This window comes from Hyperolius riggenbachi, chromosome 5 (assembly GCF_040937935.1).
Source record: "Hyperolius riggenbachi isolate aHypRig1 chromosome 5, aHypRig1.pri, whole genome shotgun sequence".
Classification (NCBI taxonomy): domain Eukaryota; kingdom Metazoa; phylum Chordata; class Amphibia; order Anura; family Hyperoliidae; genus Hyperolius; species Hyperolius riggenbachi.
In genome coordinates, this window is record NC_090650.1 from 24,612,330 (window position 1) to 24,639,428 (window position 27,099).

General features: G+C 44.1%; 1 protein-coding gene across 1 annotated transcript in view; it reads left to right on the plus strand.

Annotated features, from left to right (window-relative positions):
- The window catches only part of LOC137518017 (cathelicidin-1-like), a 60,389-nt gene extending 34,921 nt beyond the window's left edge, over window positions 1–25,468 (plus strand). The window contains exons 4-6 of the mRNA XM_068235182.1: window positions 11,311–11,406; window positions 15,595–15,669; window positions 23,794–25,468. Coding sequence (XP_068091283.1) covers window positions 11,311–11,406; window positions 15,595–15,669; window positions 23,794–23,871 — 249 coding nt within the window. The 3' untranslated portion in view covers window positions 23,872–25,468. The remainder of the gene's footprint in view (window positions 1–11,310; window positions 11,407–15,594; window positions 15,670–23,793) is intronic.
- The last annotated feature ends 1,631 nt before the right edge of the window (window positions 25,469–27,099 follow it).

Consider the following 27,099-nt stretch of genomic DNA (forward strand, 5'->3'; position numbering starts at 1 on the left):
CCAGGCCTCCTGGATTTTCCGCTAGGTGGCTCGGTAATTCCGTCAGTTGCTGCCAGTTGGCACAGGCACAGCCCAGCCGCGCGGGCTCCCCATCTCACTTCCACGGCCAGGAGGGTCCTGCATCTGGCCGGCCTGAAGGGGGCTGGAGGAAGCCCCAGGTGTATATATTATTTATTTATTTATTTATTTGCCCTTCTCAGGTTTCCTTTAAAGAGAAAACCTGAACTGAAAATTTAAAAAGTCAAAATAAACACACACACGTCATACATACCTCCCGTGTAGTCTACTCATTAATCTCGTTCTCCTCTCCTGCGTCCTGTTTGGACACTGTGATTAATTTATTTCTCTGTCCTCCATTTTGAAAATGGCCATTACACCATAACAGCTTCCTGGTCAGCACACAGTTAAACTGCAATATCACCCACTTGAGTCATAGGGAAACATGGATATTACCTTGCACATTCAGTTGTAACTGACAGCAACTGGTATGTTTTAGTTCTGACAAAATATTGTCAGAACTGGAAGGGATCACAGTAAGAAGAAAATGGTTGGCTTCTGAGAGGAACTGACGATGAGGTAAGTATGTAATATTCATTTGTAGCTACATCATGTGTTTATTTTAAATATTTTTACTCAGTCCAGGTTCCCATTAAGCATGATCATCGTACTGTTTAAAAATGTGTGGCTGATTTAGAGCACACACAAGTCTGTGCAGATAAAGGCAAAATGAGGGAGTTTTCAGCCAGACAAATACATTGGATTAAGAGAGCAGCTGCTAAAATGCCATTACAAAGCAGCAAACCAGGTATTTAATGCTCTGGGAGAATAGAATATTACTTTATTTATGCATGAAAAGAGACAGAAAATGGACCTAACATATTTCAGGCACTACTGCCCTTACTCTTGTCTCAAACATTAGCCATGTATCCTGTCAATTTGCATGTATGAATAAAGTGGCTGATTTTATTGCAATCATCCCAGTGTGCTGCGCAGGGCTGTTTTTAACTAAAGGCATTCCAGGCTATTACCTGGAGTATTCCAAAAAAAATCCTCCGCACTCCTCCGTGAAATAAAATCATCTTTCCTTTATTAATATCATCATGGAAAATTTTAGCAAAGATAAGGCAGCATGCAAGCTGACGCATTTATGACCCTACCGGGTCCTAGGAGGCACCACGCCATGATTAACCACTTCCCGACCGCCGTATATACAATTGGCGGCCGGGAAGTGCACCCCGCAAGGACCGCCGTATAGACAAATGGCGGCGGTCCTTGTAGGGGCATGGGCGGAGCGATCGCGTCATCCGTGACGCGATCCTCCGCCTCCGCCTGGCGCCGCTCACCCGCCGCAACATCCCGCCGGCCATACGGAAGCGCCGGCGGGATGTTAACCCGACGATCGCCGCATACAAAGTGTATAATACACTTTGTAATGTTTACAAAGTGTATTATACAGGCTGCCTCCTGCCCTGGTGGTCCCAGTGTCCGAGGGACCACCAGGGCAGGCTGCAGCCACGCTAGTCTGCACCAAGCACACTGATTTCCCCCCCCCCCTGCCCCAGATCGCCCACAGCACCCATCAGACCCCCCCCTGCCCACCCCCCAGACCCCTGTTTGCACCCAATCACCCCCCTAATCACCCATCAATCACTCCCTGTCACTATCTGTCAACGCTATTTTTTTTATCCCCCCCCCTGCCCCCTGCTCCCTCCTGATCACCCCCCCCACCCCTCAGATTCTCCCCAGACCCCCCCCCCCATGTACTGTATGCATCTATCCCCCCTGATCACCTGTCAATCACCTGTCAATCACCCATCAATCACCCCCTGTCACTGCCACCGATCAATCAGCCCCTAACCTGCCCCTTGCGGGCAATCTGATCACCCCCCCCCCCCACACACCAATAGATCGCCCGCAGATCCGACATCAGATCACCTCCCAAATCCATTGTTTACATCTATTCTCTCCTCTAAACACCCACTAATTACCCATCAATCACCCATCAATCACCCCTTATCACCACCTGTCACTTTTACCTATCAGATCAGACCCTAATCTGCCCCTTGCGGGCACCCAATCACCCGCCCACACGCTCAGATTGCCCTCTGACCCCCCCTTATCAATTCACCAGTGCATTAATTACATCTGTTCTTCCCTGTAATAACCCACTGATCACCTGTCAATCACCTGCCAATCACCTATCACCCATCAATAACCCACTGTCACCCCCTGTCACTGCCACCCATCAATCAGCCCCTAACCTGCCCCTTGCGGGCAATCTGATCACCCACCCACACCATTAGATCGCCCGCAAACCCGCCGTCAGATTACCTCCCAAATGTATTGTTTACATCTGTTATCTTCTCTAAACACCCACTAATTACCCATCAATCACCCATCAATCACCCCCTATCACCACCTGTCACTGTTACCTATCAGATCAGACCCTAATCTGCCCCTTGCGGGCACCCAATCACCCGCCCACATGCTCAGATTGCCCTCAGACCCCCCCCCTTATCAATTCGCCAGTGCATTAATTACATCTGTCCTTCCCTGTAATAACCCACTGATCACCTGTCAATCACCTGCCAATCACCTATCACCCATCAATCACCCCCTGTCACTGCCACCCAACAATCAGCCCCTAACCTGCCCCTTGCGGGCAATCTGATCACCCACCCACACCAATAGATCGCCCGCAGATCCGACATCAGATCACCACCCAAGCGCAGCGTTTACATCTATTCTCTCCTCTAAACACCCACTAATTACCCATCAATCACCCATCAATAACCCCCTATCACCACCTGTCACTGTTACCCATCAGATCAGACCCTAATCTGCCCCTTGCGGGCACCCAATCACCCGCCTACACGCTCAGATTGCCCTCAGACCCCCCCTTATCAATTCGCCAGTGCAATATTTACATCTGTTCTCCCCTGTAATAACCCACTGATTACCTGTCAATCACCTATCAATCACCCATCAATCACCCCCTGTCACTGCCACTCATCAATCACCCCCTGTCACTGCCACCCATCAATCACCCGCTGTCACTGCCACCCATCAATCAGCCCCTAACCTGCCCCTTGCGGGCAATCTGATCACCCACCCACACCAATAGATCGCCCGCAGATCCGACGTCCGATCACCTCCCAAGTGCAGTGTTTACATCTGTTCTCTACCCTAAACACCCACTAATTACCCATCAATCACCCCCTGTCACTGCTACCTATCAGATTAGACCCCTATCTGCCCCTAGGGCATTCAATCACCCACCCACACCCTCAGAATGCCCTCAGACCCCAGCCCTGATCACCTCGCCAGTGCATTGCTTGCATCTATTCCCCCCTCTAATCACACCTTGAGACACCCATCAATCACCTCCTGTCACCCCCTAGCACACCTACCCATCAGATCAGGCCCTAATTTGCCCCGTGTGGGCTCCTGATCACTCGGCCAAACCCTCAGACCCCCTTCCGATCACCTCCCCAGTGCATTGATTGCATCTATTTTCCCCTCTAACCACCCCCTGAGACACCCATCAATCACCTCCTGTCACCCCCCTAGCACTCCTATCCATCAGATCAGGCCCAATACAACCTGTCATCTAAAAGGCCACCCTGCTTATGACCGGTTCCACAAAATTCGCCCCCTCATAGACCACCTGTCATCAAAATTTGCAGATGCTTATACCCCTGAACAGTCATTTTGAGACATTTGGTTTCCAGACTACTCACGGTTTTGGGCCCGTAAAATGCCAGGGCGGTATAGGAACCCCACAAGTGACCCCATTTTAGAAAAAAAGACACCCCAAGGTATTCTGTTAGGTGTATGACGAGTTCATAGAAGATTTAATTTTTTGTCAAAAGTTAGCGGAAATTGATTTTTATTGGTTTTTTTTCACAAAGTGTCATTTTTCACTAACGTGACAAAAAATAAAATCTTCTATGAACTCGCCATACACCTAACGGAATACCTTGGGGTGTCTTCTTTCTAAAATGGGGTCACTTGTGGGGTTCCTATACTGCCCTGGAATTTTAGGGGCCCTAAACCGCGAGGAGTAGTCTAGAAAACAAATGCCTCAAAATGACCTGTGAATAGGACGTTGGGCCCCTTAGCGCACCTAGGCTACAAAAAAGTGTCACACATGTGGTATCGCCGTACTCAGGAAAAGTAGTATAATGTGTTTTGGGGTGTATTTTTACACATACCCATGCTGGGTGGGAGAAATTTCTATGTAAATGGACAATTGTGTGTAAAAAAAATCAAACAATTGTCATTTACAGAGATATTTCTCCCACTTAGCATGGGTATGTGTAAAAATACACCCCAAAACGCATTATACTACTTCTCCTGAGTACGGTGGTACCACATGTGTGGCACTTTTTTACACCCTAAGTACGCTAAGGGGCCCAAAGTCCAATGAGTACCTTTAGGATTTCAAAGGTCATTTTGCGACATTTGGTTTCAAGACTACTCCTCACGGTTTAGGGCCCCTAAAATGCCAGGACAGTATAGGAACCCCACAAATGACCCCATTCTAGAAAGAAGACACCCAAAGGTACTCCGTACGGAGTATGGTGAGTTCATAGAAGATTTTATTTTTTGTCACAAGTTAGCGGAAAATGACACTTTGTGAAAAAACAATTAAAATCAATTTCCGCTAACTTGTGACAAAAAAATAAAAACTTCTATGAACTCACCATACTTCTAACGGAATACTTTGGGGTGTCTTCTTTCTAAAATGGGGTCATTAGTGGGGTTCCTATACTGCCCTGGCATTTTAGGGGCCCTAAACCGTGAGGAGTAGTCTTGAAACAAAAATGACCTTTGAAATCCTAAAGGTACTCATTGGACTTCATTGGACTTTGGGCCCTTTAATGCAGTTAGGGTGCAAAAAAGTGCCACACATGTGGTATCGCCGTACTCGGGAGAAGTAGTATAATGTGTTTTGGGGTGTATTTTTACACATACCCATGCTGGGTGGGAGAAATACCTCTGTAAATGACAATCTTTTGATTTTTTTACACACAATTGTCCATTTACAGAGGTATTTCTCCCACCCAGCATGGGTATGTGTAAAAATACACCCCAAAACACATTGTACTACTTCTCCCGAGTACGGCGATACCACATGTGTGACACATTTTTGCAGCCTAACTGCGCTAAAGGGTCCAAAGTCCAATGAGTACCTTTAGGATTTCACAGGTCATTTTGAGAAATTCGTTTGAAGACTACTCCTCACGGTTTAGGGCCCCTAAAATGCCAGGGCAGTATAGGAAGGCCACAAATGACCCCATTTTAGAAAGAAGACACCCCAAGGTATTCCGTTAGTAGTATAGTGAGTTCATAGAAGATTTTATTTTTTGTCACAAGTTAGCGGAAATTGATTTTAATTGTGTTTTTTCACAAAGTGTCATTTTCCGCTAACTTGTGACAAAAAATAAAATCTTCTATGAACTCACCATACTCCTAACGGAATACCTTGGGGTGTCTTCTTTCTAAAATGGGGTCATTTGTGGGGTTCCTATACTGCCCTGGCATTTTAGGGGCCCTAAGCCGTGAGGAGTAGTCTTGAAACGAAATTTCTCAAAATGACCTGTGAAATCCTAAAGGTACTCATTGGACTTTGGGCCCTTTAGTGCAGTTAGGGTGCAAAAAAGTGCCACACATGTGGTATCGCCGTACTCAGGAGAAGTAGTATAATGTGTTTTGGGGTGTATTTTTACACATACCCATGCTGAGTGGGAGAAAGATCTCTGTAAATGGACAATTGTGTGTAAAAAAAATTAAAAAATTGTCATTTACAGAGATATTTCTCCCACCCAGCATGGGTATGTGTAAAAATACACCCCAAAACACATTATACTACTTCTCCTGAGTATGGCAATACCACATGTGTGGCACTTTGTTGCAGCCTAACTGCGCTAAGGGGTCCAAAGTCCAATGAGCACCTTTAGGCTTTACAGGGGTGCTTACAATTTAGCACCCCCCAAAATGTCAGGACAGTAAACACACCCCACAAATGACCCATTTTGGAAAGTAGACCATTCAAGGTATTCAGAGATGGGCATGGTGAGTCCGTGGCAGATTTCATTTTTTTTTGTCGCAAGTTAGAAGAAATGGAAACTTTTTTTTTTTTCACAAAGTGTCATTTTCCGCTTACTTGTGACAAAAAATAATATATTCTATGAACTCATTATGCCTCTCAGTGAATACTTTGGGATGTCTTCTTTCCAAAATGGGGTCATTTGGGGGGTATTTATACTATCCTGGAATTCTAGCCCCTCATGAAACATGACAGGGGGTCAGAAAAGTCATAGATGCTTGAAAATGGGAAAATTCACTTTTTGCACCATATTTTGTAAACGCTATAACTTTTACCCAAACCAATAAATATACACTGAATGGGTTTTTTTTTATCCAAAACATGTTTGTCCACATTTTTCGCGCTGCATGTATACAGAAATTTTACTTTATTTGAAAAATGTCAGCACAGAAAGTTAAAAAAATCATTTTTTTGCCAAAATTCATGTCTTTTTTGATGAATATAATAAAAAGTAAAAATCGCAGGAGCCATCAAATAGCACCAAAAGAAAGCTTTATTAGTGACAAGAAAAGGAGCCAAAATTCATTTAGGTGGTAGGTTGTATGAGCGAGCAATAAACCGTGAAAGCTGCAGTGGTCTGAATGGAAAAAAAGTGGCCGGTCCTTAAAGAGAAACTCCGACCAAGAATTGAACTTTATCCCAATCAGTAGCTGATACCCCCTTTTACATGAAAAATATAATGATTTTCACAAACAGACCATCAGGGGGCGCTGTATGACTGATTTTGTGCTGAAACCCCTCCCACAAGAGGCTCTGGTACCGTACGGTACTCTGGGCAAACTGCCACAATGTAACAATGACACACACAGGAAATGGCTGTTTATAGCTGTCTGTTAAAGCCAGAACAGCTACATAATCTGCCCACAGTAACAATGTCACCATGTAATACATGTCAGAATGTGAATCTGGGAGAGGAAAGATTTTACAATGAGCAAACTCTGACTAAATCATGTATACATAATTATGGTAAAAAATGAAGCACTTTTTTTACTACATTATTTTCACTGGAGTTCCTCTTTAAGGGGTAGAAAGCCCTAGGTCCTCAAGTGGTTAATCTTAGCTCCTGAATGTAACTCCTCCCCAAATTAGACCCAGCCCCCCTTAAGGTGTTTGATCACATGCTTCTGCTACCTGTGTGCAGCAGGAAGTTTGGTGTCCTGAAGAGCAGGAGCATCGCCGGTCCCTGGAGAGCAGACATCAGAAGGGCCAGGTAGTGTAAGATGCAGGCAGCCTCCACTGTGTCCCTCTGTGCCACCTCTGCCCCCCTGTGTGTCCCTCTGCCCCCTGTGCCTCCCTCTGTCCCCATTTGTGCCTCTTTCTGTCCCTCTTTGTCCCTCTTACAGTGGTGAATAGGCACAGCTGAGGGGGATTTAGACAGGCTAAACTCTCTAAATACATACAGGGTGCATTTCTCAATGTTTTCCTTCTGTGCTGTGCTAAGTACGTTTTGCTAAGTAAAGACATTGGTAAATGTGTGAAATGCTCTGTCATTCCCGGAGGCCGATTGCAGTTTGGTGCCCAGGGATGTAGAAATACAAACTGCACAACACAGACAGAAGAAAACTTAAAGAGGAACTGTCGCGAAAATCTTAACATTTAAAACACATACAAATAAGAAGTACATTTCTCCAAGAGTAAAATGAGTAATAAATCACTTTTCCCCTTTGTTCCTGTCACTTACAATAAGAAGTAGAAATCTGTCATTAACAACAGATTTTGGACTAGCCCATCTTCTCATAGGGGGGTTCTCAGGGTTTTCTTTATTTTTAAAAGCACTTAGTGAATAGTTGCTCTGTCCAACTGCCAAAATAGTGTACAGTGAGCAGGTAGGTTGGCCAGCATCTTTGTATAAATATTTTTCAGGGAATGTCTTTATAAAGAAGAAAGGTCATCCCCTATGAAGAGATGGACTAGCCTAAAACCTGTCAGTAATGTCAGATTTCTACTACCTACTGCAAGTGACAGCAACATAGGAGAAAAGTAATTTATGGCTCATTTTACTCTGGGAGAAATGTACTTCTTATTTGTATGTGTTTTAAATTTTAAGATTTTTACGACAGTTCCTCTTTAACAAGAAAGCCATGGAGCAACACATGGCGAAACCGCAGGAGGAGTGGAGGACGTAAAACCGACAGCCACAGTTATGCAGATCCAGAATCTTCCTGTGACAGTGCAGAAGATGGGGGGTGGCTGCTGGTGGTGTGTCCTGGTGCTCGCTGCAGCTACAACACAGCTCAGCCTTTGCCTGGCTCCCAAGCCCAGAACCCAACAGGAAGGGCTGATCCGAGACGCCGTAGGCCAATACAACCAGATGTCAGATGGAGAGTGCTTGTTCAAACTGCTGAGCGATGTTCCCACTTCAAGGCCGAAGGTAAAGTCAAACTGCTTTATAATAAAACACAAAGTGCAGGGCCGGGGTTAGAGTTAGGCTCACTGGGCTCAAGCCTGGAGGCACCAGTGTGCTGAGAGACTGATGTCACAATTTTTGGAACCTGTGCTCACCACCATGGAGCTGCTCTGATGTCCCATAGACACTAGAGAGCTGGATGGGTGAGCTGAATGGCTGGCAGGAGGGGCAGGGTAATGGGGGGAGAGGTGACGGTCGGGCAGCCAGCACACTTGCAGTGCGGTTTGGGAGATGTTTGCTCCACGGTTTATAACTTTTTGGCACAGGGCGAAGTTTAAGACTCCAGAACTTCACTACCTATAGGCTGCTATAAAATGCATTATAGCAAACTTGAACTGAAATTATAAACTTTCCTGCCCTTTTTTATCAGCAGTGTCTGCTCATGCAGATACATCTAACCTGCTTCTGTTTACTCTTCAGGAGAGCTGAGGCTGCATGTGTCTTGCTTGTCAATTTTACCCGGCAAATGTGTTTATTGTGATCGTATCTGCCATCCGTAACATGGCTGCCTGTACGTAATCTCTATCGATTTTGGCTGGGAAACAATCAACATCACGATAGCCCCCCCCCCCCCAAGTCTCCCACACCATCTAAAATGTGCACCCCTGGGTCCATGCGGAGCGTTGTCATGGAGCACACCTCACCTGTGCGCACTCTCTCCATCCCCGCTGGGGCGCCTGTGCCCAACAGCGAGCATGAAGATGACACAGGAAGAGTATGCCAGCGTACAGGTGAGTGCGCTCTGCTGACAACACTCTGCATGGACCCACAGGAGCACATTTTAGATAGGGGAGACCTCGGGGCCTGACAATCAGTACTGCACGGCGGCTCCATATATTTTTGAATAATTTCAAGATCTATCTATCTATCTATCTATCTATCTATCTATCTATCTATCTACAGTAAAACCCCCATTTCCGGCACCAACGGGGACTGAATGATGCTGGATAAGTGAGGTTTCTGGTTGCTTGAGAGTCAATGTTTAAAATAGGCCTTTAAAAAAATGACTGTACCCCACACTGTACACTTCCCATACACTCTCTTGAAAATCGAAATCTCTGACGGCAGCCATTTTGGGTTTTTTTTTTGCCTTCCCGACTGGTTTCGCAATTTTGCGTCATCAGAGTTTCTCCCCTGATGACGCAAGATTGCGAAACCGGTCGGGTAGGCGATCGGCGGCACCATTATATCTGAGGTCTTCTATTGACCATTTTATGCTCGCTACTTTTTCGGGGTTCCCAGTGCACGGGCCCCACTCCCCTCTGGCGAGTCTTTGTGACCTCAGGATATCTACTGTATTCCGAAAGAATCTGTGGTGTGTGATATCGCTGGGGAAACAACACCATCTGAGAGTACTGCGGACCATCTATCAAATTAGTTTACAACCTTATAATGTGGGTTGTTGGAATCTGGTAAGCCATGCTTCTTTACCTTTTCGTTCAAGGATCCTGTATATTAGAAAATGGCGAAAGCTGTATTATTATAGACCTGCGCTGACTTTGTATATGAATATTTAAATTGGTGCCATTTTTACACTGTTAATAGCAGATGTTTCAAACCTGATACAGTTGGTCATTGGTTGACTGGGGTTCAATTGCTGGAGAGGGGTGGAGCCACAAACAGCCTATCTGATTTGTTTGATTTCTATGGGAATATACAAATTATTGCTGTCAAAGAACCCAAAGCTCACAAACTTGGTCATTTAGTGTTTGTGTGTTAGGGTTAGGAAAAGTGAATGGACCCAACACCAGCCAAATACATACCTGGGCATTGGGCAACGCCGGGTCATCAGCTAGTAAGCAATACGATACACAGCACAATGCAGATAGTAATACAATGCCAGATCATACACTGGTAGTGGTAAAAATACAAGTTCCGATAATTCTGGGTAAAGTGCACACAGTCAAGTATGATACACAAGGGGAGAGGGCCCTGCCAAAGGCTTACAATCTAGAGGGAGGGATTAGTGACACGAAAGGAGAGGGTTGCATCAAGAAGTAACGCACAGCCGTAACGCCCATTACCATAGCAACATTACCGCAGCAATGGGTTAACAGCCGGTGCTCCCTGCACATGGCAACTTTAGCGAAGTTTAACCTCCTGCCGACCACGTCACGCTGATGGGAGTGGCTGCGGCGGCAGCCCCAGGACCGCCTAACACCGATCGGCGTAAAGTCCTGGGGCTCTGTTTTGCAGGAGATCGCGTGCAGGCTGCGCGCGCATCTCCTGCTCAGTGGGCGGAGCTCCACCTTCAGTCCCCGAGCGGCTATCGCCACTCGGGAGACTGTTAGACGCCATAATCACCGTCTAATTACTGGAACAGAGCTGCGATCAGCAGTAGCGCTGTACTGGGGACAGCCGTGTGACACGGCTGTCCCCTCCATATGCTGGGCAGTGATCGGCTGTCATAGGCTGAAGCCTATGACAGCTGATCACACTGATTGGCTGGCGGGGGGAGGGAGGGAGCAGGGCTACAAGAAAAAAAAAGAGTAATTTTTATTAAAAAAAAGGTAAAAATAAATGTTCATTTAAGAAAAATAAACAGGGGGGGGGGGGGGCGATCAGACCCCACCAACAGACAGCTCTGTTGGTGGAGAGAAAAGGGGGGGGAATCACTTGTGTGCTGTGTCGTGTGTCCCTGCAGCTTGGCCTTAAAGCTGCAGTGTCCAATTTAATAAAAAAGTGCCTGGTCTTTAGGGGGGTTTAACACTGCGGTCCTCAAGTGGTTAATGCATCAAGCCGTATACTGTATATGATGATTTTTCACGTGACACCTTGTCCTGTCTGCCAGGGAAAGAAAAAATTGGCCTTCATGATCAAGGAGACGGAGTGCCTGAAGACTGATGAAGACATTGACTTGGAGGGGTGTGACTACAAAGAGGATGGGGTGAGGAAACGTGATGCGCTATTACGCGATGCTAGGCCTGGAACCCACTAGGAATCTCTGCAGTGCTTTAAAATCACTGACTGGAATTGAGTTAAAAAAACAAGATTTTGCAGTTAATGGTTGCAGTACATTGGTTTCTGGTTGCTGTTGATTTGTCCCTTCAGCCCATCCAGTGTAGTGTCTCCATGTCAGCTTATGTCCTTGTATCTCGTTATATCGGTGCCTTAGGCTAGCAGCCCACTTAGGCGATTTTTGCAGTTTTGGGATCGCCGACAATTCTGGCAATTCACAAAAATGCTTTACTATTGAAAGTGAGTGGGGAGAACCCATTAGTGTGTTTGGGATTAGAGCATAATTACAATCGCAGGACATACATATTAAGCGCTCACTGCAAAGTATATAAACGCTCCATAAATCGCTTGTCACAGTGATATTGCAGCGCTATGGGGGGCCGAGCGATTAGCCTTTTCATAAAATGTATTATATTTACCGGGTCTCTGTATTTCCGTCTTCTGTCCATAGCCCCGCCCCCTAAAGGAAGAGGTCACAGGCACTTTTTCATAGAGAACCCCCTATGACCTCTTACTTTAGGGGGCGGGGCTACGGATGGAAGGCGGTCATCCAGCACACAATAAGTATAATCACATTTATGTAAAGAAAAAAATGTGAATCGCAAATCGGAAGTGATGTACAGGCTACTGTAATTGCAATCGCAAACGCCCTAGGAGCCACTGCAAACAGATCTGCAGTGATTTTAACCACTTAAAGTGGATGCGGGATGAACTTTTATTCATTGCATAATTGTGTTCCTTTCATATTGTTTATAGGGCATTTCTCAAGCCAAATACTTTTTTGTTTTTGTTTTAATGCTCTAATTCCCTATAAACTAAACAAGCCTCGCCCACAGGTTTTCAGAGAGCCTTGGCAGTAGCAAGGGCTCATGGGAGCTCAGTCTGGGCAGGAGGAGGGGGAGGTATTACTAGCCAGAGACTACAGGGGCAGAAGGGAGGAGGGAGGAGGAGGGGGGATTAGGTTTTTTTCACAGAAGATACAGATAAGCCTGCCTCTGTGTAATGTTTACAAACAACATGGCTGCTGTCACTGTATCACAGGAAGAAATAATCCTATTCTAATGAAGCTGTTTGCAGCTAGATTTGATGTGTAAACTTTAGATAAGATATATAGACCAGTTACTTGTTATAGTTAGTTTTTCATCTCGGATCCGCTTTAAGGACCGTAGGCTTACACGCCCCTCCCCCTAGTAACCAGGCTACTTTTTACAATTTAGTGCTCTGCAGCTTTAAAAGCTCGCTGCAGAGCATTATAGCTTAACACAAATGACCCCCCCCCCCCACCATTAAAATTTGATTTTGGCTCCACCCACTCTTTTGTAACCTGGACACACAGTCACTCAATGACTAATTTTTTGAGCTTTGGGGTCCTTGACAGTATTAATTTGTATTTTTCCAGTGAAATGAAACAAATCTGATTGCCTGTGGCTCCACCCCTTTTTCTGAGTTTGACCTCCAGTGACCCAATGACACCCCCTCCCCCTAGTGACCAGACTATTTTGTACAGCTTTTAACCACCTTACAACTGCCTAATGCCAATTATCGGCCGCATGATGGCTCCCCCAGGACCGCGTAACGCCGATTGGCATGAAGTCCTGGGGGAGTGGTTTGCAGGGGATCGCGGGTGCTGATGCTCCGTTCCGCCATCAGTCTCCCAGTGGTGATCACCACTAGGAGACTGTTAGATGGCGAAACCAACGCCTATTTACATTGTACAGAGCTGTGATCTATGGCAGCGCTGTACTGGGGACAGCCTTGTCACTCGGCTGCCCCTCTGGAGAGGCTCAGGAGTGATCGGCTGTCATGGGCTTATGCCTATGAGAGCTGATCGCTGTGATTGGCTGTCGGGGGGGGGATAAATAAACAGAAAAATATGCATTTTTATTTTTAAAAAAGGAGAAATGAAACTAATAATAGTAATAATAATAATAAAAAAGCCTTCAGCAGCAAATAGAGCCCCCCAACAGAAAGAAAAGCATGTGTGTGGGGGGAGGAATCATTTGTGTGCTAAGTTATAATGCTCTGCAGCGAGCTTTAATGTAAAGGGGAAAAATAACAGCCATAAAATAAAGCCATTCAGATCTGCTGGTTTATAGCACAGATACAGCCTAAATATACAGCCATTTATCCAACTGTACATCCAGATCTGCTGGTTTATGGCACAGATACAGCCTAAATATACAGCTATTTATCCAACTGTACATCCTGATCTGCTGGTTTATAGCACAGATACAGCCTAAATATACAGCCATGTATCCAACTGTACCTCCAGATCTGCTGGTTTATGGCACAGGCAGAGCCTAAATATAGAGCCATTTATCCAACTGTACCTCCAGATCTGCTGGTTTATGGCACAGGCAGAGCCTAAATATAGAGCCATTTATCCAACTGTACATCCAGGTCTGCTGGTTTATAGCACAGATACAGCCTAAATATACAGCCATTTATCCAACTGTACATCCAGATCTGCTGGTTTATAGCACAGGCAGAGCCTAAATATAGAGCCATTTATCCAACTGTACATCCAGGTCTGCTGGTTTATAGCACAGATACAGCCTAAATATACAGCCATTTATCTAACTGTACATTCCGATCTGCCAGTTTATAGCACAGATACAGCCTAAATATACAGCCATTTATCCAACTGTACATCCAGATCTGCTGGTTTATAGCACAGGCAGAGCCTAAATATAGAGCCATTTATCCAACTGTACATCCAGGTCTGCTGGTTTATAGCACAGATACAGCCTAAATATACAGCCATTTATCTAACTGTACATTCCGATCTGCCAGTTTATAGCACAGATACAGCCTAAATATACAGTCATTTATTTAACTGTACATTCCGATCTGCCGGTTTATAGCACACATACAGCCTAAATATTGAGCCATTTATCCAACTGTACATCCAGATCTGCTTCTTTATAGCTCAGATACAGCCTAACTATACAGCCATTTATCCAACTGTACATGCAGATCTGCTGCTTTATAGCTCAGATACAGCCTAACTATACAGCCATTTATCCAACTGTACATCCAGGTCTGCTGGTTTATAGCACAGATACAGCCTAAATATACAGCCATTTATCCAACTGTACATTCCGATCTGCTGGTTTATAGCACACATACAGCCTAAATATAGAGCCATTTATCCAACTGTACATCCAGATCTGTTGGTTTATAGCACAGATACAGCCTAAATATACAGCCATTATCCAACTGTACATCCAGATCTGTTGGTTTATAGCACGCATACAGCCTAAATATTGAGCCATTTATCCAACTGTACATCCTGATCTGTTGCTTTATAGACCAGATACAGCCTAAATACACAGCCATTTATCCAAGTGTACATCCAGATCTGCTGGTTTATAGCACACATACAGCCTAACTATACAGCCATTTATCTAACTGTACATGCAGATCTGCTGGTTTATAGCACAGATACAGCCTAAATATACAGCCATTTATCCAACTGTACATTCCGATCTGCTGGTTTATAGCACACATACAGCCTAAATATAGAGCCATTTATCCAACTGTACATCCAGATCTGTTGGTTTATAGCACAGATACAGCCTAAATATACAGCCATTATCCAACTGTACATCCAGATCTGTTGGTTTATAGCACGCATACAGCCTAAATATTGAGCCATTTATCCAACTGTACATCCTGATCTGTTGCTTTATAGACCAGATACAGCCTAAATACACAGCCATTTATCCAAGTGTACATCCAGATCTGCTGGTTTATAGCACACATACAGCCTAACTATACAGCCATTTATCTAACTGTACATGCAGATCTGCTGGTTTATTGCCCATTATACAGTCATTTATCTTACTTCCATGTATTTGCATCCAGCATACAAATTCAATACAAATTGTATGCAGTTTGAATTGGGACAATTAGCTGGTAGCCAGGTTATGGTGAAAGGGGAAGGAAATATAGGCATAATAAGCAGGAGAGGTTCTGAGATCACCAGATTCACAAGACAATGCTTCCTGACCGTGACAACAGTAGCAAGTGTAAGCTGCTGAATCTAAAACAATTGTCACAAATGAAAATAATATCTGATCAGCTTTCCCTCAGTGATGAGATTTTGTATTTGCAGGAGGTGAAGCTGTGTGCTCTATATCGAAAGAACGATGAGGTCTCCAAAAACCCAAAATGTGTCAGTCTGACCAAGGTAACCATGGATTTATATATTCCTTATATGCAACCTGTATGTCCTCTGTTTGTAAACAACAACAGAAACAGAAATCTTTCTCAGCATCCTCAGCAAAAGCCAGTACAGTATACCGAAGCCTTAAATATCACACAAAAACTGTTAGTCCCCCAAAAATATATGTAATCCCCACCTATCTAAAATAGATCCCTATACATCCCCATTTGTTTTGTTTGTGTGTTGTTTTGTTTTTTTACAGTAACAAGCATGCAAATAACAGAAAGCTTGCTATTTGGGATAAGATAAGGACACTATGTCCGGAAGGTAATTGAATCCAATCCCCCCCCCCCCAATTAGAATTTTCGAAGACATAAGGGCTGGAGATATTATAGGAGAACACAATGTTTGTACTTCTTACGGGGGTGTTATTGGCTGGATATGCTGTTGGAGGAACATGATGACCATACATGTTTTATGAGTTATTTTTGCGCAGAGAGCCGCGCATGCAATGTATTCCTATGGGCCACACACAAACACTTAGAAAAAGTATTTTAATTGAACAAAAAACATAACCACGAAAAAAGTCCTTTAATATTCTTAATTAACCATTAATACTTACCTGTCCCTTTAAATAAATGATCCCTCGCAATAGCCTCGGAAATGTTCTATCAGTTACAATGTAACAAAGTTATTACAATGTAACAACTTTGTTACATTGTAACTACGCCGCACCCGACGTCACTCGCCGCTCAGCCGCCGCATACACTTACGCGTCCTTGCAGGACGCTAAGTCCCCGCCGGCCCCCGCTGTCTACCCCGCCCACATCTGTCACCCACATGTGGGTGACATGTGGGTGACATGTGGGAGAGTGAGGCGGGGAGGGCAGCGGGAGCCGGCGGGACTTAGCGTCCTGCACGGATCCGACAGAGCTCTGAGCTATATAGCTCAGAGCTCTCTAAGCATCTTTGTATTTGGGCTCCAAGGAGCCCCATTGGTCCTTAGCAGACCAATGGGGTTCCTTCAAATCAGATCTCCTTAATATATTCTCCAAATTTGAGGCTCTTAGCAATTAAGGGGGCTTTGCTATTAACCCTTAAAGTCGGCGGCTACCTAACATTGATCCATGCGTCAACTTTTCTGCTTGGGAGCATGGCCTTACGCATTAATTGCTAGTAGGATTTTACGCGTAACACCATACCGTAATAACCTGCATTACGGTATTCTTACGCGTAATTGCGTAAGGACCATGCGTAATTACAGACATGAACCGTAAATAAATGTCTACGCCGTAACCGTAACTCCGTAGTGCGTAATAGCGTAAAATTACGCGTAATGATCCGTAAGCGTAGTTTTTTCCATTACGCCCAGCACTGGTTTTAACGCCACGGCCGAAGTTGGCGTTTTCCTAGGTAAAATAAAAGTCCATAGACTTTCATTTTACCGTTCACACTTAACGCTGTGTTTTGGAGCGTTGCGTTTTGAAGCTCCCAGGAGCTTTTTTAGGGCTGACCGCGGCGTTTCTCATTACAATTGATACTAATGTATTGGCGTTAAAACGCCTTGAAAACGCCTGCAGCCAAAACGCAGCGTTTTAGCCTTTTACCACTGCCTGTAGTGTGAAAGAGCCCTAAACAAACATGCAACAGATCAAGTACTCTGACTCAGCTCAATGGATTAGTCATATGCTTGTTCCAGGGTTTTGGCTTATACACTACTTATGCCAGAAGGTCAACAGGGCTGCCAGGCAATCAGCATTGTTTACAAAGAAATAAATATGGCAGCCTCCAAATCCCTCTCACCTTGGGTTCCCTTTAAAGGGCCATTTTTTAGGCATAGAGAAACCAGGCAGAAACCTAGGGTGACAGCTGCTTGAGGGGGCACAAGAGCTATTCTTAGCGGACTGTGCTTTATGGGATTCTTATAGACAACTGCTAGTTCCATTAATGCTGAGAATACACAATAGGCTTGATTCACAAAGCAGTGATAACTGTTATATCGCTTTGAAAAGTGCTTTGTGCGAAATTTAGCGTGAAAACGGTTATCGCGCGAAAAAATTCGCATTCGCACAATAATGCTAATTTTTCACGAATAAATGTTCCGCGTGTGCACGATAAATTCACGTTATCGTGAATGTTTACATACGACAATTTGCATTAACGCGACAATTTTTGCACACAATAACTTTTTTCACGCGAAGACGCGCTTAAACGCGCGCAGAGCACTTTTTCACAGCCGTTATAACAGTTATCACTGCTTTGTGAGTCAAGCCCAATGAGGTTTTTTTTGGCAGATTTACTGGCCGTTCGTTTTTCCATTCGTTCACTGCTATAAAAAAATCGTTCAGAAAAACGATCAAAATCAGATTGGACCTGTTGGAAATTATCTATTGAGCCATCTATCTGCCGAAAAAACTCATGAGGCTTGATTCACAAAGCAGTGATACCTGTTATCACGCTGTGAAAAATTTAGCGTGAAACCGGTTATTGCGCGCAAAATTTCACGTTCACGTGATAATGCAAATTCTTCGCGCATTAACGTTCCGCGTTCGCGTGATAGATTCACGTTATTGCGCAAATGTGAATGTTAACGCGAGGAAATTTGCGGTAACTCGCGAGCACAATTTTTTTGCGCATGATAACCGTTTTCCGCGCAAAAACACGCTAAAACGCACTCAAAGCACTTTTTCACAGCCGTGATAACAGTTAGCACTGCTTTGTGAATCTAGCCCAAAGTGTATTCCCAGCATAAAGGTGCGTACATACGCACAACAGCAGCCAACGACGGGTCTGCCGGCACCTCCCGCTGGGCGGGTTTTCACCAGATAGTACAGCGTGTGTACACTCTGTCGGCGGACTGATAAGGCTGTTCCTGAATGATCCGCCCAGCGGATCGTTCAGGAACAGCCTTATCAGTCCGCCTACAGTGCGTACACACGCACTACAGTCTGCTGAAAACCCGCCCAGCGGGAGGTGCCGGCGGACCCGTCGTTGGCTGCTGTCGTGCGTGTGTACGCACCTTAAGACACCTAAATGGCTACTGCAGATTAACATAACAAAGGCTGCCAGGATGGCATAACAATGACTGGCAGGTACTGTTCATGAACTAATTAATCTGCACTAGTTTTGATATCTTCTGTTCTGTATTGATTGTTGCAAGTCTTCAGGGTTTCCAGGACAATATTACAGCCTGTAAGGACCCAGGCTCCACACTAACAGGATATATACTGTATTCATATTTTTTTACAAAGGGGCCACACACCTCTCTTCTTTACAGAAAAGATTTGTTATGTGGGTTGTGTGAGTGGTAATAATGCGTACATCCTTTTCTACTGTAAACTTGATTTGAGAAACCCATAAATTCATCATTAGTGATGAATTTATGGGTTTCTAAAATCATTCACCCGTTTGCGTTTACACAAATTTTTGTGTCAAAAGTTTGGGTTCACATTTAACATTAAAAAAAAATGTCTGCCAATTTTAGGGGTTAATAGCAAAGCCCCCATGTATGCCACATTGGTGGAAATATATTCAGGAAAACATTGGGAACAAGGGAAAACTTTAAAAAAACAAAAAAAGACCTTGTAGTTTTTAAAGAAATCGAGTTTAAAGCTACGAGAGGAAAAAAAGTATTTTTTAAATGCTGTTGAATAAATGAGAAATGAGCTCTGTTTTCTGTGCAAAATATTTTCTCATACTCTGAACAAGAAGGGATTTCTATGCAAAACATTTTCCCACACTCTGAACAAGGGATTTATATGCAAAACATTTTCCCACACTCTGAACAAGATGGGATTTCTGTGCAAAACATTTTCCCACACTCTGAACAAGAAGGGATTTCTGTGCAAACATTTACCCACACTCTGAACAAGAAGGGATTTCTATGCAAAACATTTTCCCACACTCTGAACAAGGGATTTATATGCAAAACATTTTCCCACACTCTGAACAAGAAGGGATTTCTGTGCAAAACATTTCCCCACACTATGAATAAGATGGGATTTTCTGTGCAAAACATTTTCCAACACCCTAACCAAGATGGGATTTCTGTGCAAAACTTTTTCACACCCTCTGAACAAGATGGGATTTCTATGCAAAACATTTTCCCACACCCTGAACAAGAAGGGATTTCTGTGCAAAACATTTTCCCACACGTTGAACACGATGGGATTTCTGTGCAAAACAATTTCCCACACTCTGAACAAGATGTGATTTCTGTGCAAAACATTTTCCCACACTCTGAACATGAATTGAACAGGGATTCTCACCAGTGTGACATTTCCCTTGCATGACAAGATGTGATTTCTGTACAAAACATATCCTTTCGATACCCTGCAAATGAAGGAAAAAGCTGCATGAGTTGATCCCTGCCCTGATGAACAGCACCACACAGGTCAATCCCATTCCAAACACTGAACTTGCTATAACGGAAAATTGTATTTCCCTGGACACTCCATGACAGCATACAGATGGGGCAGTTCTCTGCCTCCAACTGCCAGATAGGACTAATTAATTATAAAAGGAACTCCACCCATCAGACATCATTCTTTCCTTTTTTAGTCCTCGCAGGGGCATGCAAACCGGCCATGGTGTTTGTTGCTCCCAGTATTCTCTTAGACAACCTCTGAGGCCGTCACAGAGCAGCGGTATTTGTACTGACATTAGATTACACACAGGTGCACTCTATTTAGTCTTTAGCACTCATCAGGCAATGTCTATGGGCAACTGACTGCACTCAGACCAAAGGGGGCTGAATAATTACACACACCCCACTTTGCAGTTATTTATTTGTAAAAAATGTTTGGAATCATGTATAATTTCCGTTCCACTTCTCACATGTACACCACTTTGTATTGGTCTTTCACGTGGAATTCCAATAAAATTGATTAATGTTTGTGGCAGTAATGTGACAAAATGTGGAAAACTTCAAGGGGGCCGAATACTTTTGCAAACCACTGTAAATGCAAAACCAAGGGATTAGAGTGTGAGCTCCTCTGAGTGACAGTTAAGGACATGACTATGTACTCTGTACAGCACTGTGGAAGATGTCGGCACTGTATCAATCCAAACTTTTTCCACTATCTGACCTCGGGTTCGGATTCGGGACATCTGCCCAAATCCGGAATGCGGTATCCGGATTCGCAGCGGTATCCGGATAGGAATTCGGATATGTGGTCGGATACTGTAACTATGTAGATGACGTCCCTGAGCTAATCAGACGGCTCCCTCCCAGCCTAAGCCAAAGCACCCAATCACAGAAGGGAACCCTGGCCAGCCCCCCCCCCCCTGTATAATAAGGAGGGGTGACATGATAAGAAATCTCGTCCTTGCTTGTGACTGCTCACTGAGAGACATGCTCCAGTGCTGCTGGCCTAGCAAGTGCTGTATACAGTGATAAACCTACAGCTTTTCAGTGATTAACCCCTTCACCATCACTACACTATTGATCTATTGTTTATAAGGTAGCTAGCTTGATTTCATTCAGTGACAGTCAGAGTGTGTGCTAGTTCTTTTTCACCAACTTCTGGGTATTTTTTCATTTGTAAAATGCTTAAAAGTTATTTTAAAAAAATAATATGAAAGTTAATGGCATATGGGCCATTGTGTAAAGTGAATGGTTTTATGTTCTTTGTAATGCTAGGTACACACGCTGCGTTTTTTTCATTCGATTTTCCAGTCAATTTCCCACTCAATTTTCTTATCTTTTCTTATCTATTTCCATTCACTTCTAAGAGAAATCCACAAAAAAAACGATCGAAAATAATTTCGGACATGACGGAAATTATCTATCGAACCATCTATCAAACACAAAATTGCCATATTTTTCGGACTATAAGACGCTCCTGACCATAAGACGCACCTAGGTTTACAGGGAAAAAACCAGGGGAAAAATATATATACTAAACCTGGTGCATCCATGGGGAAGGGGCATCTTGTGAATTATGCCCCCTTTGTACCTCATGTCCCCTTTTACCTTTGTGTCTCCCTGTGTCCTCCTCTGTCCCTCTTGTGTCCCCAATCTGTCCGTCTCTGTTCTCCTTGTGCCCTCCTCTTTGCCCCTTTCTGTCTCCCTGTGTCCTCCTCCGTTTGTCCCCCTGTGTCCTCCTCTGCATGGGCACAGTACAGGGAGTCCCCGACATTGCGGTGGGTTGGAGGTTGGTATTGGCAGGTGACCACAAGTCAGGAACTCCCTGCATTTGGACTATAAGGCATTGACTTTTTCTCCCCACTTTTGTTAGAGAAAAAGTGAGTCTTATAGTCCAAAAAATACAGTATATGGTGTGTACATAGAATAAAGGTCTTAGGAGAAGTCTAAGGGCTCGTTTCCATATGCACGCTTATGGAAACGCGATCGCAGGGACAGCGAACAGAGCATAGACTGCACTCTCTTATGTTTCCATACATGCTCTGCGATTCACCACTGAATCGCAGAGCATGATTTTGCACATTTTGGGGCGATTGCGCAGCGATCCCATTCATTATAATGCAGCAATTGGGGGGGGGGGGGATATCTGGACATCCTGGAGAAAAGAACACACAGAAAAAAATCAGGAACCCAAATAGTGTAGTATGTCGGAATATATAAAGATGGATGAACAATAAATGGGCTACTCACAAAGGTGGATTACAGATGGGCAACCAACCACAGAAAGCAGGTGGAGACGATGAACCCGACTCCACTCGGGGCGTCCCAGACAGGGACTGAAAGGCGGTCCCTCTTTACGCAGAAAAAAACGGCGGCAGAAACCAACCATAGGCCGTTATGAACCCCTCCTACAACAGTGTGTGCATTGTGCATTCATTATGAATGGGATGGCAAGCGCCGCCCCCAGGAGGAGCCGATCTGAGCGCACGGCTCCTGCACAGTGATAGGTGAAAATGCCAATATTTTTTTTGCATTCATTTTCACGACAATATTGTAAAATTCGATTTTTGAGCAAAAATTCCCTCGAAAACAAGTTTTGATATTTTCCGCGTTTTTCAAAAAGTTTAAATATCGTTTTCGTGGAAAAATAGTTATGGCAATAATATTGGTTTTGCAGATTTTCACGATAATACCGTTTTTTGAATTTTCATGAAAAACTCAAAAATGCAAAAATTCAAGCACTTTTATCGAGAATTTTTTTTCAAATAGAACATAGGATTTTCAATGCAAAAATGACTTTGGTGAAAATCCGCAAACAACACTTCGCTGCACTAATGGTAACGAGCCCTAAACAATACAGAGGGACGTAAAATGTACACATTTTCTAGATGTGCAGCTAACCATAATGTGGCAATAATAGTCTGATATTGCAAATAGTAGTCTGATATTACAAATAGTAGTCTGATATTACAAATAGTAGTCTGATATTACAAATAGTAGTCTGATATTACAAATAGTAGTCTGATATTACAAATAGTAGTCTGATATTACAAATAACAATATCCCACGATCAGTAATCAATCTGCGAGCGACACATAATAAACCACATCGTGGAACTTGTTATTGGTCTGATCTTAGCACGAAACGGATTATTTATTGGCAGAAAAGGATTAAGAGGAAATGGCATAGATAGCATTTTTTCCCCCACCACTAATAGTCACCTGGCTTAGATTTCATGGAAGTTAGCATCTATCAGGCCCCTCGACTTTCTACATGCCCCAGGCAGCTGCCTAGTTTTGCCTTGTGGATGATCCGGCTCTGCCTATTGGTACAACGTACTGCTGTTCCCAACATAGTGCTGCACGCCAGAATAATCCCCATATGCACTCAGCATGCAGAAATGTAACCGGTTTTCATGTAACTGACATAGCACACGCTGCGCAAGTCGCACAGCTGGCATTAGCTAGGTGCTGGTATAATCTGCTACCCTATTTGTGCAACCATAGCAACACGTGTGTTACCTAAGTAACACGAATTGCGCTATTTATGTCAATCAATAAGCCATCCAGAACTGACCAGAAGTGTACTGATCAGCTAGGTGGAGCAAGTGTAGAGATCAATTATTTTTAAAAAAGAAATCGACCCTGGATGGTGGCTCGGCCTATCAGTGCCTGCCCAAAACTGATCTTTAAATTTTGAGGAATGTTTCAGTTGTTGTATATTAGGAACTGTTATTTTGTAGGAATCAATATTTATATCTATCTATATCTTTTAATTAACAGAATATACGCATCAATCGGAGAAACAGGCTGCCTTGCAGACTCAGACCCGGATGCTTCAGCGCAATAGCTGGCTTGTGAAGATGGCAGAAAGCATTGGAGGCCAACAGAAATCTCAGCCACTTAGAACCCAAAAGGAAAAAGATACACGTTTGGCTCTCTACAAGTTATCTACCACTAACTAACCTTTAATGCAGCATTTCTTATACACGTTTTGCAGGGCTTGTCCCCTTCCTCAGGTAAACAGAGCTTTTTGTTTACACAGCTGAATCTTTCCTCCTAACTTGGCTGTTTTCAATTCATTTTGCCCATTGGCTGCCACTCCCTGATATGTGTTCCTACTGGAGCTCCTCCTTTCCTGTCTAAACTGTATGGAACATTGGCCACCCCCCAAAGGAAAACCAATCCACGTGGAGATCCACCCTAGCTTTTAACCCAGAGATGGACTGGTTTTCTTTTCTCCACAAGCCCTTTTAGAGGTTAACAAGACAGGTATTCAGGATCCTGTGTGTATTATTGTGACAAATAAACGTTTATTTGTCCTAATAAAGTAGTTAGAGCCTTATAAAATATTCCCTGTAGCCACTATTAAAAAGTGACAGCAGATTGGAAAAAGGCTTGGTTTATAAAAAAGATCAGGGGAACCAGGGGTTAACACAGTTCCTCTCTCTGGTCAAATGTAGCAACTTACCCTTGGGCAAGTCAGATACTCCTGTGATCAGAAATGACTTCCTTTCCCAAAGCAAGAATCTTGAGATATTGCTTGGGTCCAGGACACCCAACCAGGCAGGGGAGAAATTTCACACCTAAACTACTCTTCCTGAGACTGGGAGGCCCCAAAGTTCTGTACTTGAAAAGAGCCAACCACAAGGGGTCTCTCAGGGTTCCCTCAGCTGGAAGATCAAAGGAGGTCCTCTCCCAGCTAGCTCAGCTCAGCGAGCAGATGACCCTACTGTAACCCTTAATAATCCATAAACTACTATAATGGTAATATTTCTGGGGTTACAAAAATACCAGGTCCTTTAAATTCGTGTGTTGGACTTCACGTGACACTAGTTCTGAGAGATTTTCAACCATCTGGATCTTCCAGAACTAGTACTACAAATGGTGGAAGTCAAAACTTGTTTTATGAGCTATCCATGGTTAACATGTGTGGTATCAAATGAATTCTAAAATTATACTGAGTGCGAATATGCATTCTGTTTGCATTCTGTTTCCTGGTGTGACCTACAGGCATGGAGAAAGCGGGCAAAACATGAATTGGGCCAAAATCTCTCCCTGTCTAACAGGGCACTGCCTTATTCAAATTGCACAAGGCTGGACTTTTTTGCGTGTCATGACCCCTTCCATCTACAGTGAGGATTAAAACTACAATGACACAAGGGTCCAGCGTCCTTCATTTAAAATCTTGTCAAATAACATCCCGGCAAATTTCTTGGATTATTTCTCACAAAGGCATGGCAATCGCCATCTTGGACTTTCCGCCAAAGACTTGCGATTGCCGCATGGACTACCAATAACGGTATTTGAACTGTACATTAAGACATTCTGTTTCTTTTCATCTCTACTCTCTTTCTGTCAAACCAATCTGTTCTGCCGGACAGGTATATTTATCTGTGGGCTAAAGTAGACTGTGTGTATGTAGTTTTAGAATAAAAACGAAGGATTTTATCGTTCAGTCTTGTGCCTGTTCTGGTCATCTGATTGATGCTACAAAGAATCTCCCCTCTGGAGAGTCATACTACCGCATTGATTTATTATTTTCTTATAAATTGTTGATTTGTTAGCTAGGTTGTAAATAACCGTTTCTTCCTTTTAGGAGTAGTTAGTTGGAGACTGTCCACTCCATTCAACCGGACAGTGTTGGCAGTGAAATTACCTGATTTCAAATGCGAAAACGATATTTTTAGTTTACCGATTGTACATACAATCGGGATTGTACATGTATGGGCACCTCCAACCAATCTTACCTGTTTACTAGGCACACAGTGAATCTGGTTCCAGAAGTCTCTAGTGCACGAGACCTGCATGGCAACAGTGGCCTAGTAATACGGGTTTGGTGAGTGATTGTCACAGTACATATTGTCGGCAGTTGTGCGACCAATCGTTATTGTCAATCTGCTCACCGTACTTTGTGCTAATGCTAACGGGAGCAGATTAGACGGGATTGGCCCGCTCTGTCACATTACCTTCCTTCTTCTGACGATCCGGCAACCGGTCTTTATTGTCAGTCTGCTCACCGTACTTCCTGCGTATGCTAACGGGAGCAGATTAGACGGGATCGCGGGGCTGGATTGTCACAATTATAGCCTACCTCTCAAAGAGGCCCTGTGGTGACACATAGTAGAATGCAGTAAATTATTTAGGATACCCAGTTTTACGGTAATTTTCCTGGTTTCTGCATCAGAAACACTTCCAACAGTTATATATCGCTGTATATTGGTATGTTTTCATTGGCTTCGGAGTTCTCAGAAACAAACATTCCGCAGAGCTGCACCTGACAGAACTAAAGATGTCGCCTTCACTGATAAAATTTAGAATGTAAGTCAGGGTTAGGAAAGATTTTATAATGGGCAAACACTGACTAAATACTTTAAAAATAAATGTTTTAAACTATAAGAAATTTTATTCCTTACATTATTTTCACTTTAGTTCCTCTTTAAAGACAACCCGAGGCAGTTCCTTGAGGGTTCAGATGAGACACAGAGGCATGTTCTCTGCCTCATGATATGTCTCTGTGTCCCCCAGATGCCGCTGTCTGCCCCCCCCCCCCCTGCACTCGAGCCCCCCAAAATTAGCGACAATATTTGTCGCTATCTCGAGGGTTAAAGGGAACCAGAGAGGAACGTGATAAAAAAAAAAAAAGAAGAAGCTTTTATACATACCTGGTGCTTCTTCCAGCCCCATAAGCCTGGATCGCTCCTACGCCGCCATCCTCCACTTCCTGGATCGGCGGACGCGGCCAATTGTCCGCATCACAGCGGCTCCCTCCTTACCCGTACGCATGAGGCTGCGCAGTAGGCAGCCTCACGCGTACATACATGGAGGGAGCTCAGTGTGATGCGGACTATTGGCCGCGTCAGCCGGCCAACTGGCCGACTGGCGGTCATGACGGGACCCAGGCAGCAGAGGACGGCGGCGTGGGAGCGATCCGTGCGTATGGGGCTGGAGGAAGCCCCAGGTATGTATAAAAACTTTTTTCTGGGGCCTCTGGTTCCCTTTAACATGTGTCTATCAGTGCGTATCTCCGCCTCTCCCCCACCCCTCAGTGAAGGAAGACTGAGAGGGGCGGGCAGAGATACGCATTGA